Below are 19,427 nucleotides of genomic sequence, written 5' to 3'. Positions count from 1 at the left end.
GGTCTTGCTCAGTGGGTCAGGGATCTGGCATTGCTGTGAGCTGTGGGATAGGTCTCAGGTACGGCTTGGAGCCCGAGTTGCTCTGGCCGTGGTACAGGCCGGCAGCTGTAGCTCCGATGGGACCCTTAGCCTGGGAAACTTCCATGTGCCATGGGTGTAGCACTAAAAAGCAGAAAGAAAGAAATAATAAAGTGTCTTTAAAGACACACACCCTTCTGAGTCATCCGGCACTGCCTCCAAAAGTAAGATTTTTCTGGATGGTAAGTGGAAAAATGAAAGATGTCACAGTATGCTAATACCTTTACTGCTGGCTCTCTCCTGCCTTTATTCCTGTGTCCCTTTGTAAGAGTTCACAAAAGATGAAGGAATTGAGAACTGAAAGCTTCCTTCCAGAATATCTAATGTGTCCCCTTAATATTGATTTGTGATCCTAATAGTTGTGAGACATTACATCCAGCTACTTTATCACCCCACCCCACCCCCCGTTATTTCCTCATTTTACTTCCTTTCTGAGCATGATGGCATGCTAGGATTTCTCTGTTGTCAGCATCTCCACTGAGATCAGTTGGTAACGTAGGACCACACTGAACTCAGCTTTTGGGAATTCACATCCCACGTGCTGCTTGGCCAGACCAAGGCACTGTATACGCAACAGGCTGACTCGTCCTGACTGTGGAACCGACTGTCATGTCGTTTGGAGGCCTTTGAGCTGACTCTGTTGCATCCAGAAAATTGTCTGCATTTCAAGGGCAAAATTGAATATTTTGAGCTTTCTCCAAGTGCTAAGATAAGGATGAAGAGAATATGCATGAAACTTGAGATTTGTGACTTTACTCATGCCCGGTAACCTTTCTTATAAACGTAAAAGATAACAAGGCCGTGGGCAGGGGGTCGTAACAGCTGGGATCCCTGAGCTCTTGCTACGTGCCAGGCGTTGGAACCAATGTCTGCATAAGGTAACTAGTTGAACACTGTTAGCGTCCCCACTTTATTATTATTATTTGTCTTTTTAGGGCCACACCCATGGCATAAGGAGGGTCCCAGGCTAGGGGTCCAATCGGAGCTCCAGCTGCCAGCCTACACCACAGCCACAGCAACATCAGATCCTTAACCCCCTGGGCAAGGCCAGGGATCGAACCTGCTACCTCATGGTTCCTAGTCAGATTCATTTCCGCTGTGCTACGACAGGAACTCCCCTGAAAAAAAAACCCCGAGATTCTGAGAGGTTAAGTAACTTGCTCAAGGTGATTTGAACAGAAGTAGCCAGTCTCCCATACCCACCGCACTGTTAATTCAACTGTATTCTTTCAACTTGGAGTTTGTGGAACTGGTTTTTATTGTTTATTTTCTACCATTGGCGTCTGTGGGCTCCTATCAAGATGCATGGGTTTGAGCTTTTATGGGAAGGGGCTCTGGCTTCTGTGGGTTTAGTTTGCTCCTGTTTGCGGACAGCCTGCTGACAGCCCAGCTGAATGCACACTTGTGCGTTAGAAGAAGGCAGAGCCCTCTCCTCTTGGGGCTTCAAGAAGTTCCTGGGAGCCTCTAAACCCCCCTTTCCCCGGGTGAACTCCTTTACAGTGAAGGTAGGAGATCTGTGTTCAAGGTGATTTTTGGTGTCACTCCAGCAATAGGAGGCAAGAGCTGGGTTTCTCTGCATATCCCATCCCGAGGGCTAAAGGAGGGTTCTGGATGCAGGAAGCCACCTCATGCTCTTCGGCCACATCCAGCAGAGACCCACCACTCCCCTGCTTAGAGCCAGGATTGGCTACCTGCAGTTCTCAAAACTACTCCTACTAGTAGATTGCATTTATCCAAACCGTGGAGTGAAATTCAACCCATTTCCAGAAAGTTCTTCCTGCCTCCAAACTAGGTAACCCTTGAAGAATCTGCCTTGACTCTGATTTTTCAAGTTTTTGAGCGAAAATCAGAGGAAACAAAAGCAAATCTTGTACAGGCCCAAGCGCCATGTGTACCCCCACAGAATGTTCACGGAACGAAAAGGAGACCCTGAGGAACCCGAGACAAGACCTGGGGCTGGATGTGGGGGTGGTGGGTACAGCCGAGGGGCGGTGACAGACCAAAACGTCGAAACAATGGGAAGCGTCAGAACTTGGGCGTGGGCTCCAGGATTGGCTGCTGAGAAGGTCCAGTTCAAGTTCCCCCCCTCCCCATCTCATTCATTCCAGCTTGTGAGTGACTCCCCAGTTCAGGACAAAGACTCCCACGTAAGGCAGGAATCTAGAACTTGTGGTTCAGCCTGTGCGCACCTCTTACCACGTACGTCGATATACGTCGATTCGAAACAAGAGAGGACTTTGCCTTCATCTTTATATTTCATCTTGATGAGTATTCCTACCTGCTGAAGCACAGTCAGTGCTGTGGGATAATGACCTTGCTTTCGTGTGTGTGTGTGTGTGTGTGTGTGTGTGTGTGTGTGTGTGTGTGTGTGTGTGTGTGTGTGTGTGTGTGTGTGTGTGTGTGTGTGGTTTAAGTCTCCTTTATAGCATTTCTCTTAGAAACTCTTGCTTATGGGGAGAAAATGAGAAGATTGGCTTGTCTAGCCTTTAACCCGTTAGCCTCCCAGGATGGGGCGGAAGTAAAGACATTTGGTGTAAAATATTTTCACGTTTTGAACACCCATGGCTTTTCTATGTCATGGTAATAGTAAAGGAAAAAAGCACTCTTTTGTCTTTGGTTTAATTAGTCTCCCCTTCCTTTTCCCCACCAGGAAACCTTTCCTGTGGATGGTGGTGTACTTGTAATGCAGTCAGCTGTGTGGTTGGAAGCCTCACACCCCAAACATCTCAGGACTGTAGTTGGGAGGTATTTTTTTTTTGTATGCAATAAAAATCCCAAGGCTAGTTAATAGCCTACCATGAGGCTTCAGGAAGATGTCAACAGAAACAATATGTTGACACGAACTGAAGTTCTCTGTCGGGAAAAATTTGTTTTCTGCCCGGGCATCAGCTGGAAAAATCTGACGAGCCTTATAAAATCTTGAACGCGAATAGAGCATGTTTTCGTTTAATAAATATTTATGGTGCACCTTTTATGTGCCAGGCACTGTTTGCGGGGCTGAAAATACAAAAGTGAACAAAACCAACAGTGTCCCTGTTCTCACGGTGGGAAGAAGGCCGAAAACAAGTAAATGGATTGATGGCTGATAAAGTTATCTCCCATGGTGATGCGTGCTGTAGATTGCATTTATCCAAACCGTGGAGTGAAATTCAACCCATTCCCAGAAAGTTCTTCCTGCCTCCAAACTAGGTAACCCTTGAAGAATCTGCCTTGACTCTGATTTTTCAAGTTTTTGAGTGAAAATCAGAGGAAACAAAAGCAAATGAACGCTATGGAGAAAACAGAAGGATGGGTGGAGCGTGACTTCTCGGTACCGTAGAAAAGTGACCAGGGAAGGCTTCTCAGAGAAGGTGACATTTGAGACTGGAAGGATAAAAGGGTACGTAAGAATATACATGGCAGAGGCTCAGGTTGACTGCAGATTAGATCTATATTAAGGCCGTATCCTGGAAGCAATAGATAAAAATCCACACCATGGCCAAGGAGTGTGTGTGTGTATTGGATGCATTTTCTCTTATGCAAAATTCAACCCGTTTTGGGTTTCGGTGACTCACTGTTCCTTCCTGCATCACTTCACTGATTGTGTTCTTGTTCTGAGGCTGCCCAGCTCCAGTCTTGCTGGCTTTCTATTCTGTGTTGATGGTGACATGACTTTTGCAGTCAGAAGATCTTACTGTTTCATCAGTGCTCCTGTGCTGGGCTGGGCTGGGCTGGGCTGGGCTGGGCGGGTGCGGATGGGTGCGGTCAGAGGTGATATTAATAGAAATCCGGAGGAGAAAGAGAGCCTTCTCTCTCCTGTCCTGGAGGCATCTGAGAGAGATGGGGAACCACGGGTGAAGCCAAGACCCCAGTCCCTCTGAGTAGCATGTTGCTTTAAAATTTTATAGGTGATGAAAATGGACTCTTCCTTGGGGCTCGGGAGATAATTCTTAGCAAAAAGAAAAAACATGTGACCCACTCAATGTCGAACACCTTTAAAATTTAAATTGTGTGTATTTATTTTTTAAGGCAATCTATTGACATTGTTCAAAACTCACAAGAACAGAGAAAACATGCCTTGAAAGTCACCCATTCCTGACTTCCAGTGCAACCAATGATAACAGTTTCTTGGGTATCGTTCCAGAGATATGTTACATCTGTCTACAAGCAAAAAGGGGAAGATAATCTTTCTCCCCATTTATTGCACATATGTATCTATATATATGTATACAAAAAATCATATGCACATTTAATATAGCGTATTAAACATGACCTGTAAAACATAAAGAACTTGCTAATTCTTTTTACTGCTAAATAGTATTCCATTGTTTGCACTGTAGTTTGATTAAGCAGGTCCTTAGTGTTGGACGTTGAGGTTGTTTCCGTCTGATTATAATATGTGACGCTGCAATAAGTATTCATTGCATATGTCATTTCCCATATATACAAGGGACAGTGGGGTCTAAGGGAATGTGCTTTGTAACTTGGATAGAGAATTCCAGAGAAGTCCCACTCCCACCATCCATGAAGCAAACCCATTTGAGCCCCAGTGTCTGTCGTTACTAGAACAAACGTCAGTGGTGGCCCCTCAAGGCTGTTTGTTTAGGAAACCAGTTGGCAAATCCCAGCACATGGTGTCCTTGCGTAGTTTAAAGAGAAAAAAAAAAAAAGAAAGAAAGGCTTCCCTGCCATAATTCAGAATTCTAGAGAGAGTACTGATGCCTCATCTCCAAGGTGTCAAGTAAACAAATCTCTGTTGCCCCAAACAAGATCTTTCCAGCTCCTGCCTGTCTGTACCCACCAGCCTCCAAAAGTAGATAAAATAAGCTCCAATTGCAACTGCAGTGCAGCTGCTAACTGACTTAAAATGGACAAATGGTGGTTAAATTATGTTTCTTATTTACTTTTAAATTTTAAGACATGTCCTGGATACCATGTCATTTCACCCCTAAATATTTCATGTTCCTTTATTTCTAAAAAACTATGGGTTTTTGTTGTTGTGGTTTTGCTTTTTAGGGCCACACCCATGGCATATGGAAATTCCTGAGCTGCAGCTGTTGGCCTACCCCACAGCCACAGCAGCACCAGATCTGTGCCAAGTCTGCAGCCTATACCACAGCTCTCGGCAATGCTGGAGCCTTAACCCACTGAGCAAGGCCAGGAATTGAACCTGCATTTTCATGGATACTAGTTGGGTTCGTTACTGCTGAACCACAACAGGAACTCCGTTTTCTTTTTTCTTTTTTTTTTCTTTTTTGGTCTTTTTGCCTTTTCTAGGGCCGCCCCTGCGGCACATGGAAGTTCCCAGGCTAGGCGTCTAATCGGAGCTGTAGCCGCCGGCCTACGCCAGAGCCACAGCAACGCGGGATCCGAGCCGAGTCTGCGACCCACACCATAGCTCAGGGCAACGCCAGATCCTTAACCCACTGAGCAAGGCCAGGGATCGAACCCGCAACCTCATGGTTCCCAGACTTGTCAACTCCACGTTTTCTTGAATCACTGTAGCGCTATGATCACTACTGACATAATTATCAGTAATTCTTTAAAATTACCTAATATCACGTCCATGCGACTCAAGTTCCCTAATCGGTTCACGCATGTCTCTTAAAAATGGTTTTCATGCAAATTGGTATCTGAGCAAGGTCTTCAGATGCACTGAGGTGGTGGTTTCTCTTCCTATTCTTTGATGTGCCTCCACTGGCTTCTTGAGGAAGGGAGGTTCGTTGTCCTGCGGACTGGCTCACATTGCGGGTCTGGCTCTTTGCTTCCCTCGGTTGCCCTTGACCTTGTTCCTCTGCCCCTCTGTTTCTCAGCGCTGAGTGGAAGGTGGCACCAACAGCCTGATCAGATCCGGCCTCAGCTTTGTGGGCAAGAGTGCTTCATAGGTGTTTCTGCCAAACGGTGGTTTAACGGGATGAATTCCTCAAAAGAGATCTGGGCAGAAGCCTTTCTTCTCCCGAGCCTCACTTGAGAATGTCGCTATCAATCGTATTTTTACTTTAATCTGGCTTCCTTCTCCCCTCCTCTGTACAACCACGTCCTAAAACCAGATCAGCTGTGGGAATCTGAGCTAATAAGAATGTGACTTAGACATGGGAAGGCGGGAACCGGGCAAATCCGCACCTGCTCAGTGCCTACCTGAGGTCTCCCTTGGCTCATCGTTTTCTGCGACCAGTGTTCTGCATTGTGGAAGAGAATGTTCCCCAATGACGGAAATAGTTGACATCTGCATTCACAGTATGGTAGCCACCAGCCACTTGTGGCTACTGAGCCCTCGAAATGTAACTTGTGTGGCTGAGGAAGTGAATTTTTAATTTAAATTTAAACAGCTGGAGTCCCTGGTATAGTGGGTGAAGGATCCTGTGTTGTCACTGCTGCGGCTCTGGTTGCTCCTGTGGCACAGGTTCAGCTCCTGGCTTGGAAACTGCCACATGCCGTGGGTACAGTCAATAAACAAACAAAGTGGCTACCATATTGGATGGTGCAGTTACAGAGTCATATTTATTTATCTTTAAATTTTTATTTATTTATTTAATGACCATACCTACAGCATATGGAAGTTCCCAGGCTAGAGGTCCAGTTGGAGCTGCAGCTGATTGTCTACACTGCAGCCATGGCAGCACTGGATCTGAGCCGCATCTGTGACCTATACCAAAGCTCACAGCAATGCTGGATCCTGAACCCACCGAGTGACGCCAGGGTCATACCCTATCCTCATGCAGCCTGCGGTTGGGTTCTTCACCCACTGAGCTATAATATGAACTCCTAGTGTCATTTTTAAACAACTTGGGCCACAGAACTTACCCACCTTCCTTGGGACCTAGCTGCTTCTCTTTCTTTTTTAAACATCATATTTAAAATACTGAGTTATAGTGATTTTACACAGCTGTGTTTGAACTGAGTTGTTCAGGGGCTCCTAGTGAGCTCCTCGTTGCACCACATCCACCCGGGTTTGACTCAGAGCAGATGACGAAAGGAAAGTCACCATCACAGGACAAGCCCAGATCCTGGGAGCAGGTGCACATGCAGGATGATGCTCCATGGACCAAATTGATATGGAGCCTTTGATTAAGTAGCAGATACGTGCTTGCCATCCGGATGAGTGGTACAGGCGTTGTGCTACTGCTCAGAAGACACATGAATGTAGACTTTGAAAAGAATCTTGTGGGCCAGTTTTTTCTTTTCAACTCCTATATGCCCAGTGTAACTGATGGCTACAGTGGTAGCGGTGTGAACAGAGATGTTGTACCTGGATGGTTTCAAAAAGACAACATGTTGAACGTTTTCACTTTCAAACACGTTGTCTTGTTTGGGGGCAGAGGGGCAGGTGCAAAGATAATTAAGACATGGTCCCTCCGCAAAAGGAGCTTGCAATCTAGGAATAGGCTGTCATCGATTGAGTATTGATTATGTGCTAAACCTTGTGGTCCTTCTTATTTGACCCTACCACACCTGCGTGTGAGGAAGGCATTATTCGTCCCATTTTAGAGATGAGGAAACTGAGGCCCAGGGAGGTGAAGAGCGTTAACTAGCTCAGGGTCATACTCTACGTATAGGGTAGAGCCGTGAGGCAAATCTGAGACCTGGCTACCATTATATCTCTCCAGGATTTGGTTAAGAGTCTCCTGGGGAGTCTTCCCACCCATGCCACAAGCCCTGCCCTCTCACAGGTCCCTCCTCTGTTCAAAGCCCTGCAGTGGCCCCTCATCTCTTACTCAGAGTAAAGGGCAAAAGCTTTCCGCGGGCCAGCAAGAACCTATGCGATTCCCCCCTTTGTGGCGCCATCCCCTCCTCTGTACCATGCTTGCCCCACTCAAGCCGTCCTAGTCTCACCTCATTTTAGGACCTTTGCACCAGCGGGTCATTCTTCTAAAAGCCGGCTTCATCCAGATAACTAATGACTCGCTCCAGCACCTCCGGCAAGTCTCTAAATAAACATCACCTTCTCAATGGAACCTGCACTCAGCACGCAGTCTCATCTCTTTACCCCACTTCACTTTCACCTTGCTCATATATTTATCCATCTGCTAACATACTTGTAAACATTTTTTAGTTGATATGTATATAGTTGACTAACAGCGTTGTGCTAGCTTCTGATATACGGCAAAATGATTTGGTCGTGTGTGTGTGTGTGCGTATGTATATGTATGTATTTTGTGGGTCAGTTTTTATTTTATTTATTTATGTATTTATTTTGCTTTTTAGGGCTGCACCTGTGGCATATGGAGGTTCTCAGGCTAGGGGACAAATTGGAGCTTCAGCTGCTGGCCTACGTCACAGCAACACAGGATCCGAGCCGCTTTTCTGTGACCTACACCACAGCTCATGGCAATGCCAGATCCTTAACCCACTGAGCAAGGCCAGGGATGGAACCTGCACAACCTCAGGGTTCCTAGTCGGATTCTTTTCCGCTGTACCACGACAGGAACTCCTAGTTTTTATATATATATATTCAATATATATACTTTTTTCAGATTCTTTTCCACTATAGGTTATTACAAAATATTGAATATAGTTCCCTATGCTATGTAGTAGGTCCTGCTAACACATTTTATAATTTACTTATTGTTAATTGTCTAGCATTATGCCTCCCCCCACCCCCCGCCAAATGTCAGTTCTGTAAGGGCAGGATTTCATCACTGTAGCTTCGCTGCCATTCTCCAAACACCTACTGTGTGCCAGCTACCTACAGTGGGTGTTCAGTGATGTTTCTTTACTGAAGTTGAGTGAAACTCAGGCATGTCCAATTTCAAAGCTACACTCACTTCTATTTTATATATATAAACACACACCTCCTCGTTCAGGCCTGGCAAGTCATCCTGGTTGCTTTAAAATGCGTAAGCGGGTAGATCCATGTGGGAGAATTAGAGTGACCCCTGTGAATGGCTGTTGAGCCGTCTCCCTTTAGTTGTACAATCACTTGGCACAGCACGAGTGAAGCTGTCACTTAGAGATTCTCCTAAGGCCAGACATGGTCAGGAATTAGGGACAGTGAGCTCCCGCACCTGAGATACGGCCCGGCACCGAAGACTGGCTTTCTGTGCTTGACTTTGTCCCCTACAAGAACTTGGTACAACCAGCCCTGTTGAAGGCTGAGACGTGAGAGAATGATGACAACACGGTACCTTAGCCAATGCATGGAGCGAGGAAGAAAGGACACAGTCTTGGGATTAAGCAGGGAGTTTTGCCACCCTGCGGTTCAAAGTGTTGAATAGAAGTTGTGTTTCTCTTTTTTTAAAAAATAGGTTATTCTTGGTGAGAATTGGACTTCTAATTGTCCAGAGGTTATCTACGAAATTAAAGAAGAAACACCTGTTTTCTACAAACTTGTTCCTCACCCTGAGAAGAATATCTACATCTATCTAACAGCCGGGAAAGAGGTAGGTAGAAATACTAGTTACTGTTTCTGTCTTATGAATACAAATTGTTTAATTAATGTCATTACTGAGTAGTGAAGCTTTTACTTTGAACTCCGGAGTTTAAACACTGCTGCAGGCTTCCAAAGACCCGCCGTGGTTCCCAGGCATGGAATTAAAAACCTTACTGTCAGTAAGTAAGCAAGAAATATTACCTATTTAGACAATTTTATTATTGCCTATATTTCCAATGCCAAGTTTTTCAGAGAAGGGTGGGCCTGCAAACGGGTGCATAATCAGCAAGGTAACTGAATTTACACATTTATCGCGTGGGCATTGAACGGTTAGATGCATTTATGAATATACTCAATGGGACTGGCTTTGGAATTTGGGGTTAATATCAGGCCACAGTCTCATGCACATGCATGAACCAGGAAATATGTGGCACTCGCCCTCCCTCTCCTCATTTATCTGGCTGTTTTCGTTTTCCCTCTTGCTTCTGCTTGCTGGAATCAAAAGGATGCCTTCTGACATTGCCTTCCTTTCTGCAAAGTGCCTTCACCAAGGGAAGGGGGAAGGGAACTCGTTTTTCTGGAGTCCCTGTTACATGCTAGTTACTCTTCCGAATAGCGTCTCTCTAGATGGAGAGAGTTGTGTACACACACACACACACGCCTTGAAGTATAATAGACAACGTTAAAGAAATATGTTCCTCTCATGAGAGAAAAATGGCCCTTGTTTTATACATGAAGAATCTAGGACTTGGACAGTTTATGTATCTTGCTCAAGAAATACATAGGTCGGGACTTGTCAGGGCCAGGACTTAAATTCCACTTTGATCTTGAAGCCCATGCATGATAAATAAGATCAAACCCCGACCTGGTGAAGGTCAAACAAGCCGTTCTGGCGAATGGTGGTCTTGACCCATGACCATGTGAACATACGAAGTGCAAAGACGATATTATTATTATCATCATTGTTATGATTATACTATATAATGGGTGTAATAGATGCCCTCAGCCCGCCCCCCATTTTCTCTTCTTCTCAGTCATTCTAAGGAGTGTAGCACTGACACCAGTCTCCACATGGCTCTCAGAGCCGCAGAGAAGGGGTGTAAGCACTTTCTGGTTTCTGATATTCCTAAAAAAGCCCCATGTTGTCCTTTGCATGTTGAAAAGTCAGTTATTCAAAATGACCTCATCGAGATGGCCATTCCATCTCATACACTTTTGTAAACCCGTTCTCTGCCACACAGCCTTTTTGACCAGCTTGCTTCCGCATTGAAACCCTGCCTATTATATTTCCTCCCCAGGGTTCTCATATTTGAAAGATTTTTGTCTCCTCAACAAACTGCATTTCATGAGTAACAATTCCCATCCTCAGGCTTTATTTATCAAGGGCATCTCACAATGGTCACTCAGGGCACTGACTGTGCCACCTACCACTCGGAGCTGATAAAATTCCAGCTTAACGCAGAGACACTTGTAGCCTGGCTTACAGTCTGTGTGTGTTTTTCCATTTAGCTTTTGGAAGCATTGCCGGGAGCCCATAAATCCTCATTACCACCTCTTGCAGAACCCACAACCGTAGGCTGAGAGCCACCGTGAGGGCCCCCCATAGTTGATAGGGCCTCACGCTGTGAAGATGAAGGGATCTGGTCTGTTCCTTCAAAAAAACCTCAAGTCCTGGGAAGAGTTTTCCTCTGGGCATCAAAGCTGCTTATTATTACCTTCTTCACTTAGATGTCCTGCTAGACATCCTCTTAGTAAGACTCTGGTTTTCTGGTTGAGCCATACGAGCCCTAGAGACAAAACCTAAGCAAGGGCCTTTTCTGGACTCTTGGGGCGATAGTAACAGCCCAATTAACATACCCTGGTACATCCATAGAACACCTGGGCATTCAAAACAACCCTATGGAAGTAGATGCTTTTCTGTGGAATAGCACCTACAATGTGTTAAGCTGGAGAAGGGGGTCCAATTAGTATTTATGGTGTCCTTTCTTTTACGTGTCATATGTCCGTGTGCATAGGCGCACTGGAGAGTCATTGTCATACAATGTTCTAGAGACTCATTTTTCCACTACATGTTCTAAGCCAAAGGGGTCCTAGGGGCAGATATGACCTCCTGTGCCCCTCCCGGGGTATCCTAAGAGAACACGCAAAGGCTCTCGGAAGCCTCCTGCTACGGAAACCTTACTTGCTTTTGCCGTGTGAGGCTGCATGTGTGTGTGGGACTGCGGAAGCTTTCACTCGCATGGTAGCCACAGCCGGCATCTACTGAGCCTTTATTACATGCCAGGCAGTGTTGGTCATAAGCCTGTGAAAGCAGCAGCACCCTCACCATCTCACAGGTGAGAAAACCAGTTTAGAGAGATGGCACGACATGCGAAAGTCCTCCAGAGTGACCAAGACCTTCTGTGAGCTATGGGGAAATTCCACATTCTGGTTAATTCTGGCTCAGGCTGGTGGTCTGCCCTCTGCACCTGTCGGCAGCAGGAGGTCTGTGAGATGATGGGTGTGGTTCTCCTCCATGAAGTCAGCTTAGAATTCAAGGGTGCTCCTCAAGACAGCCCGGCTTTTCTCACAAACCACTTTTTTTTTTTTTTTTTTTTTGTCTTTTAGAGCCTCACCCATGTGGCATATGGAGGTTCCCAGGCTAAGGGTCCAATCATAGCTATAGCCGCCAGCCTACACCACAGCCACAGCAACATGGGATCTCAGCCACGTCGGTGACCGACACCACAGCTTATGGCAATGCCGGATCCTTAACCCACTGAGTGAAGCCAGGGATCGAACCCTCATCCTCATGGATGCTAGTCAGGTTCGTTAACGCTGAGCCACGATGCAAAGTTCAACAAACCACTTCTTATAACTCTCCGTTTCTCCAACCATTTAAAAAAAGTTACTGGAGTTCCCGTCATGGCGCAGCGGTTAACGAATCCGACTAGGAACCATGAGGTTGCGGGTTCGGTCCCTGCCCTCGCTCAGTGGGTTAACGATCCGGCGTTGCTGTGAGCTGTGGTGTAGGTCGCAGACGCGGCTCGGATCCCGCGTTGCTGTGGCTCTGGTGTAGGCCAGTGGCTATAGCTCCGATTCAACCCCTAGCCTGGGAACCTCCATATGCCGCAGGAAGCGGCCCAAGAAATGGCAAAAAGACAAAAAAAAAAAAAAAAAGTTACTTTTACTCTCCAGCACGCATAACTTCCTGGCTTAATGAGTGCCACAGGTTTCCTGACTACCTGCTGTGAGTTTTGGGCTGCAGAAAACACACTGTGTGAGGCTCAGGTCCTCCTTGCCTCCCCCCACCCTGCTCGGAGGCTCTGCCTGCCTCCAGCGCCTGGGTCTGCCCAGCACGGGCACCCATGCTGGGAGTTGCTGTTTCCTCACAACGGGAAGAGGCAGCTCTAGGGGCCGGGAGTGATCAGAAAACTACCTCTGGTTCCTTTATTATCAGGTTCAGTGGAGGGAGTGTGTGCAGGTACATCAGGAGCAGAGGCGATGGGTTACCCCCGAGAGGGGTGGGGGTGGGTGGTTCTCATTCCCATGTCAAGTGCCAGCCTCTCGCTGACACTCCCTGGTCAGGGCTTGTTGCTGCCCCTGGATGCTCATCTCCAAGGCGCCATTGACTGTCACTGTCTGAAAACCAAGTGACCTGATTCCATGATCCTTGGAAATCACTGTTTGCAGATCAGAAACTTGGCTGTGTATCAGACTCACTTGTGAAGGCTCTTGAAAATAGATTCCTAGGTTCCCCCCCCCCGCCAAGACTTACTCAGCTAGAGTCTCTGCCCTTTCAAAGGCCCCCCAGGTGATTCTGGTAAACTGCTTCATACCCTAGAACTTGAGCACCGCTGCCCAGTGTTGCTACGCAGACATTCAGCGTTTGAATTGATAAATGTCTCTTCGTGGCCCTTCATCAGATAAGGTGTTGTAGTTTTCCTGGCGTTGCTTATAATTCCGTCTGAAACTGCCGTCATCTTTATTTTCAGGTGAGGAGAATTCGTGTCGCGAACTGCAATAAACATAAATCCTGTTCGGAGTGTTTAGCGGCCACAGATCCTCACTGCGGTTGGTGCCATTCGCTACAAAGGTATTGCCCGAGTTCTTTCTCACCAGCTCACAATTTCGAAGCAGTGTCCTGCGGCTGCACACTTGTTGCCCTACTTTAAGGCTCCGTTCCAGGGACCTGGGGGAACTGATCTTTGCGTCGCCTAAAACATCACTGTGTAATCCCAGTGAATTCCCGGGGATGTTCCCAGCCCTGTCTGCGCTACGGAGTCATCGGACCTGGACCACCGAGGGGTCCCTAACCTGGAGATGGTGTGAGGGGGCCAAGGCGGGGAAGCTGGAGCTGTCAGTGTTGCTTTTACTTTCTGCAGAGTTTGCTAAGACGAGAGAGAGAGGTGGAAGGTTGTCCTTCAGAGGAGATGAAAGTGTAGGGATGTTTGAAAATTTTCCAGTGTATCTTGGTGATGTCACCTATTCGGTTGGCTCCGTGGAAGCCTGATTATTAACGTTGTCATCTCCTGATGCGTGGTACAGCTGTGCACAGGCTTGATGTGCAGTTGCCGTCTCCGGGCAGAATCTGCCCAGCCTGGGCTTGAATTACGATGCTCACGACCCATCTAGGCTCAGGGCGACTTGTAGCGGCGTCCTCGCCATGGCAGCTTCCAGCGTCGCTGGGACCGGCCTGGTTGGATTCGCTGTTGCCATGGCAACCCAGTACTCATGCTACAGAAGCAAGGAGGAAGGAGCCTGAGCTGCAGCTCAGGCAGGAGAAAAAAAAAAAAAAAACATAACAGTGTCTGTCAGTTTGGTGCTTTCAGTTTTTAAAGGTGAAAAGGAATAAGAAAGAGTAGAACAGGTGCAGAGAAGCTGAAGGCTAAACAAGGGGCCATTTGGGGAGAGAAAAAAAAAACTGGGGAGAGAATCGGGGAGCCTTTGGGGGAGAAGGCCAGAGCAGCGAAGGGAGAGGGGGGAACGTACAATATAAGCAAGAGGTTCAGGAAACAAACTAAAAATATGGGCATGGAATTCATTAGGAGTTGACGGAGGACGTCAGAAGCTGAGATCCAGCAAGACGCATAATTGCCCTTGCCTTTTGCTGAGCTTCCTTACCGGGCTGTTTCCAGTCAGAATCACCAGCAGACAAAAGAAGCAGGGCCAGGAAGAGTCTCATGAATAATTGTAATTGGATAGGAACGTTTTCTTCTTGTCGCCTGCCCAAGACGAGAGTTTAAGAAATTAACTGATCAGGAACAGCCTGCCTCGCCGCACACCCACCAAGCAGGCGTGCCATAATATTTCTGATCCATTTCATTTGTGGAGGTTCTCTGTCCATTTTTGCTCCATGAAGGAGTTCATTCAGTGACAGCGGTGGAGCTGGTGGTGATGAAATAGCCACGCATAGCTAGTGGCTACTGTACTGGCCCACGCAGGTCTGGCGTTCACAGGAGATGTCGGAGCTGGTGATTGGAATTTGGGGCCAAGTCCTGTTCAGATGCTATGTCATGAAGTCCTAAGACCAAATGAAGGAAGGCACATAGGTGGAAGAGAGGCGCCATTGGAGAACTGAGCTATGAGGCAGTGCGGTGTTTTGGGGTCAGGGAGATGGGGAAGACACAGAACTGGGGGGGCAACAGCTAGAAGTGGAAGAGGCAAAACTAAAGAAGGTGACCTCCTGGGAAGAGAGGGGCGGGGAGTGGTCCATTGCGCAGATGGTGCTGAGAGGTCGGGGGAGAGGCGTGGAGAACTGACCCACTGGGCTTAGGTGATGACCGGTGACTGTGATAAGTGCAGTTGTGGGAAGTGGTGAAGCTGGAAGAGAAAACGAGATGAGGACAGAGCGGAGACAACTCTTTCAAGGAACTTTGTTGAGAAAGACAACAGAACAAATGGAGCAGATGTTGGAGGCCAAAGTGGAGTCCAGAGAGTGGTCTTGCTTTTTTTTTTTTTTTTTTTAAGATACATGAAATGAAAGTACATTTTTGTGCTGTTGGGCAAGTTCCAGTCAAGAGTGAGAAACTGATGAGGCAGAGAGGAGAGTGGTGGGGTGCTGTCTTTCAGCAGATGAAAGAAAATGCGATCTCACGTACCAGTGACGGGGGGCCAGCCTCAGCCAGGAGCGCAGGACCCTTCATGCTTGGTCACAGGAGGGAAGGTGAGGAACACGGGCTCGGGCGCAGAGGGGTGGTGGAAGAGTGTGCAGTGTCTTTTCAAGTGGCTTTGCGTGACTTTCAGTAACAGCGTAAGAGGAGGGAGGAAGCCCCAGAGGTTTGAAGGGAGAAGGGAGAGAAGGCATGAAGCAGAGAGAACGGTGCTGGGAAAGGGAGAATGATCATCAGATAGCATCAGAGCCTGCTTGAGGTCGGTGGCCTTGCTTTTGGAGTGAGAGCAGTCAGCAGGGATTGGCTCTCCCAAGCCTTGTGTGGCTCCGTGGGCATCGTGGGAGGGCCGGGGAGAGTTGGGTTTAGCCAGAGATGGGGCTTTGCCAGAACATACATCAAAATGGGAAAGTGGGGCCCAGGCACTAAGGGTGTCTGCAGGGGATGGCCGAGGATATGGCTGTGGATATGGCTACTTAGCATAGGGGACCCTGGGCTCCAAGTTGGAAGCGGCCTCTAAGAAGGGAGGCGAGGACACGAGGGGAGGGAGGAATGTGAAAAGGCAGCCAGATCTGTGCAGTGGAGGTTGTTTGGGTTGGAGTTTAAGATTGTCGTGGGACCTGGAGCAGGTGTAAGGAGTGGTCAGACTATGGGAAGCTTGACGTTAAGGTCATGGATGGGGCAGAGTTACTGGCACCAGCAAGGTCTGGGGTCCGAGTGGGCAGCTGAAAGTAGGATGGAGGAGAAAATCATTGGTGGAGACGGCAGGGAACTGAGGGTTCGAGTGTTGGATGGGCCAGTCCCCGAGAAGGACTATGGGAACAATGAAGACTCATCCAGAAGAGGCAGCAAGACGCAAGCAGGACCCCACGAGGAGGGAGAGGAAGCGGCCAGCCCTTGCTTGGGCTGCAGGGAAGCAGGGTCCCGGGGGCAGAGCCTGGTGTTAGTAAGAACATGTTGGTGAAGGGAACAGTCAGGGCTTTCTGTTGATGATGGGCCATGAGGAAGGAATTCCAGCCTGCTGCAGAAGCCTGCTCACTGCTCCCCTGTGCTGCTCCTGTTCCCTCACCCCTGTCCCGATACTCTCCAAGAGGAGGGGTCTTTTAAATATCCAAGCCAGATCGTTTCATCCCCAGCTGAAAAACCTCCACTGGCTTCTATTGCAGGATTCAGTCGGACTCCCTTCCTCCCAGGGCCTGCGTCCAGGGCTTCCCAGGATCAGGCCCGTGGTTATTTCTCATGCCTCCGGTGGCACTCTCTCCTTCATTCACTCAACCCCAGCCACACTAGCTTGTGCCTGCCTCAGGGACTTCGCACTTGCTATTTTCTCGGCCTGGAAGAGTCTTCCCCAGATCTTTCCGTGTCTGGCTCTTTTTTTTTTTTTTTTTTTTTGTCTATTTAGGGCCACACCCATGCCATTTGGAGGTTCCCAGGCTAGAGGTCGAATCAGCTCTAAAATCGCCAGCCTATGCCATAGCCACAGCAACACGGGATCCAAGCCATGGCTGCAACCTCCACCACAGCTCACAGCCACGCCAGATCCTTAACCCACTGAGCAAGGTCAGGGATCGAACCCTTGTCCTAGTCAGGTTCGTTAACCATGATGGGAACTCCAGTCGGGCTCATTCTTGATCATCAGGTCTTAGCATACCTCTCCCTGCAAGTATGTAGCCTGCCATAGCCTCACCTCACTCATGGTGACATCACTGTTTTACTTCCTGGCCCCAACACTCTCTGGAATGATCTTATCTCTCTGCCTCTTTCTTTGTTAAATTGTAAATCACATGGGGACCTCGTCTTGTTGATGACTATATCCCCAGAATCTAGAACCATGCCTGGCACATAGTAGGTACTCAGAAGATACATGTCAAAAGAATGGAATGGATTGAGTAGCTGGGAAACTCTACCAATGGCAGGCTGAGACTTGTGCATTCGGTGTCATAAAACATTCTGGATTTGTGGACCGACGGCCCTTCCCAGCCATGTCAGTTTCAAACTGGTTTGGTTCTGGCTTAAGATGAGGTAAAACTAAGCCTCGGATCCATGACTCATGTTAAGCTCCCAGTACCATTCAAAATTAGGAATTCTAAAGGGGGATGTTTTCTTATAACTGTAGAGCATCCCACTGTGTTTATTTTAAATGTCACAGATTTATTTAGAAAAATAATTTATTTTCTCTGTTGGGAAGGTTGAGCTTTCTTGCATACGTGTCTAGAAAGTGGAATCGTTGGGGGTGGGGCCAGAAAATGATCTTCACTTCCTTTTGATTGGGTGTTAAGAGTAGGCATCCCGTCCAAGCAGATAAAAAGCAATTAGATAAACAATGAGCTCTGAAAAGTCCAGTATTTTATTGTTGGAACCTCAAATCCAACCTATGCGGAATGTGTCTGTGTGGGCGGAAAGTGAATTTTTGCAGGCTGAATATCTTGGGTTTGGAAGCAGCTTCTCAGTTTCTCCCATATTGCAAAGCACAGCACATGTGTTCAGTTATGGATTTCCACAAAACTGGCAATCTTGAACCAATGCACGGGTGAGGCTCCAAAAGTTCATTTGCAAGTTTGGCACTCAGAATGCATTTTCCCATAGAAACAATGTCATAAATTAAGGACTGATTTCCAAGTCAGCCCACCAAATTCAGTTTATTTAATTTCAGCAAATATTTATGGAATATCTACCAAGAACCCAATGTGGGATGTGAGATAACTAGGCGATCCTGAGAGAAATCAGATGCCATTCTTGGTCTTAAGGAATTCACAAGTCAGCCATGGAGACAGACACGTCAATAGTCGATGTTCATTCATTCAGTTGTACATCTGATCAATGGATATTTATTGAGCACCTACAGTATGGCGAGCCCTAGGCAAGGTGCTTTCCATGCTGTTCTTTCTTGCCCACATGGAGCTTGCAGTCTAACTTGTATTAGACAAGTTTCTGCTCCAATAATTCTGTGTTAACAGATTCTTAATGGCTTACAAGCATAACAGTTTTTTTTTTTTTTTCTTGCTCATAGGTCAGCTCCAGCAAGGCGGGGGGTGAGGGTGGGGTGGGGCGCTCTTCATCAAGCGGCAGGAAGTGAATTTGATTCAGGTCTGCTTTACACATCTCGAATCCTGCAAATACTTTCCTCAAGGCAGATAGCAGACGCATGAGAACCCAAGCTAAACCCAAAGCCTCAGCTCACGCCATGTTTCCTGATGTGTCATTGGCAAGCGAGCTGTATAGCCAAGCCCAAGATCAGTGGGCTAGGGAAGTAAATCCACCTGCTTTAGCAGAAGACATGGCAAAAGGTATGGACGTAAAATCCTAGTAGAGGAAAGATTGAGAACTGAGAACAATAATCCAGTCTACCTTCATAAGTTAAAGGTCTACCAATCTACTGGTAAGTAGATAGAGTGTTATAAGGTTTAGCACAGAGGAAGTGGAGGATTCCACGGGGGCACATAAGAAAATACCGAACCAACGAATAGCAAGTCTTGGTGAGGATGTGGAGCAAAGGGAAGCCCAGTTCGCTCTTGGCTGGCACATAAATTGGTAGAGCCACCATGAAAGACATTTTGGAGGTTCCTCGAAAAATTAAAAATAGAATCACCATGTGATTTAGTAATTCCACTTCTGGGTATTTTTCTGAAGAAAATGAAACACTAATTTAAAAAGATCCATGCATCCCTATGTTCATTGCAATGTTATTCATGGTAGACCAGATACGGAAGCAACCCAAGTGTCTATTGATAGATGAATGGATAAAGAAGATGTGAGATGTGGTATATATACGAGGAATACTAATTGGCCATTAAAAAAAAAAAAAGAAAAACCTTAGAGTTCCCACTGTAATGCAGTGGGTTAAGAATCCAACTGCATGGAGTCTACATTGTGGCTCAGCAGGTTAAGAACCTGTCACCATCTCCTCGAGA

The 19,427-nt window shown here is 47.1% G+C and overlaps 1 protein-coding gene across 6 annotated transcripts in view; it reads left to right on the top strand.

Annotated features, from left to right (window-relative positions):
• The window catches only part of PLXNC1 (plexin C1), a 331,134-nt gene that overhangs the window by 198,488 nt on the left and 113,219 nt on the right, over nucleotides 1–19,427 (top strand). For all 6 annotated transcript variants that reach the window (XM_084957525.1, XM_084957524.1, XM_021092758.2 and 3 more), the window contains 2 exons: nucleotides 9,303–9,437; nucleotides 13,402–13,502. In XM_084957525.1, coding sequence (XP_084813651.1) covers nucleotides 9,303–9,437; nucleotides 13,402–13,502 — 236 coding nt within the window. The remainder of the gene's footprint in view (nucleotides 1–9,302; nucleotides 9,438–13,401; nucleotides 13,503–19,427) is intronic.

Source organism: Sus scrofa, chromosome 5 (assembly GCF_054392235.1).
Source record: "Sus scrofa isolate SSC_HxYL_T2T_F1_AM1 chromosome 5, Sscrofa_HxYL_maternal_Yorkshire_Landrace_v2.0, whole genome shotgun sequence".
In the NCBI taxonomy this organism is placed as follows: domain Eukaryota; kingdom Metazoa; phylum Chordata; class Mammalia; order Artiodactyla; family Suidae; genus Sus; species Sus scrofa.
This window is presented reverse-complemented; position numbering and strand designations above follow the sequence as displayed.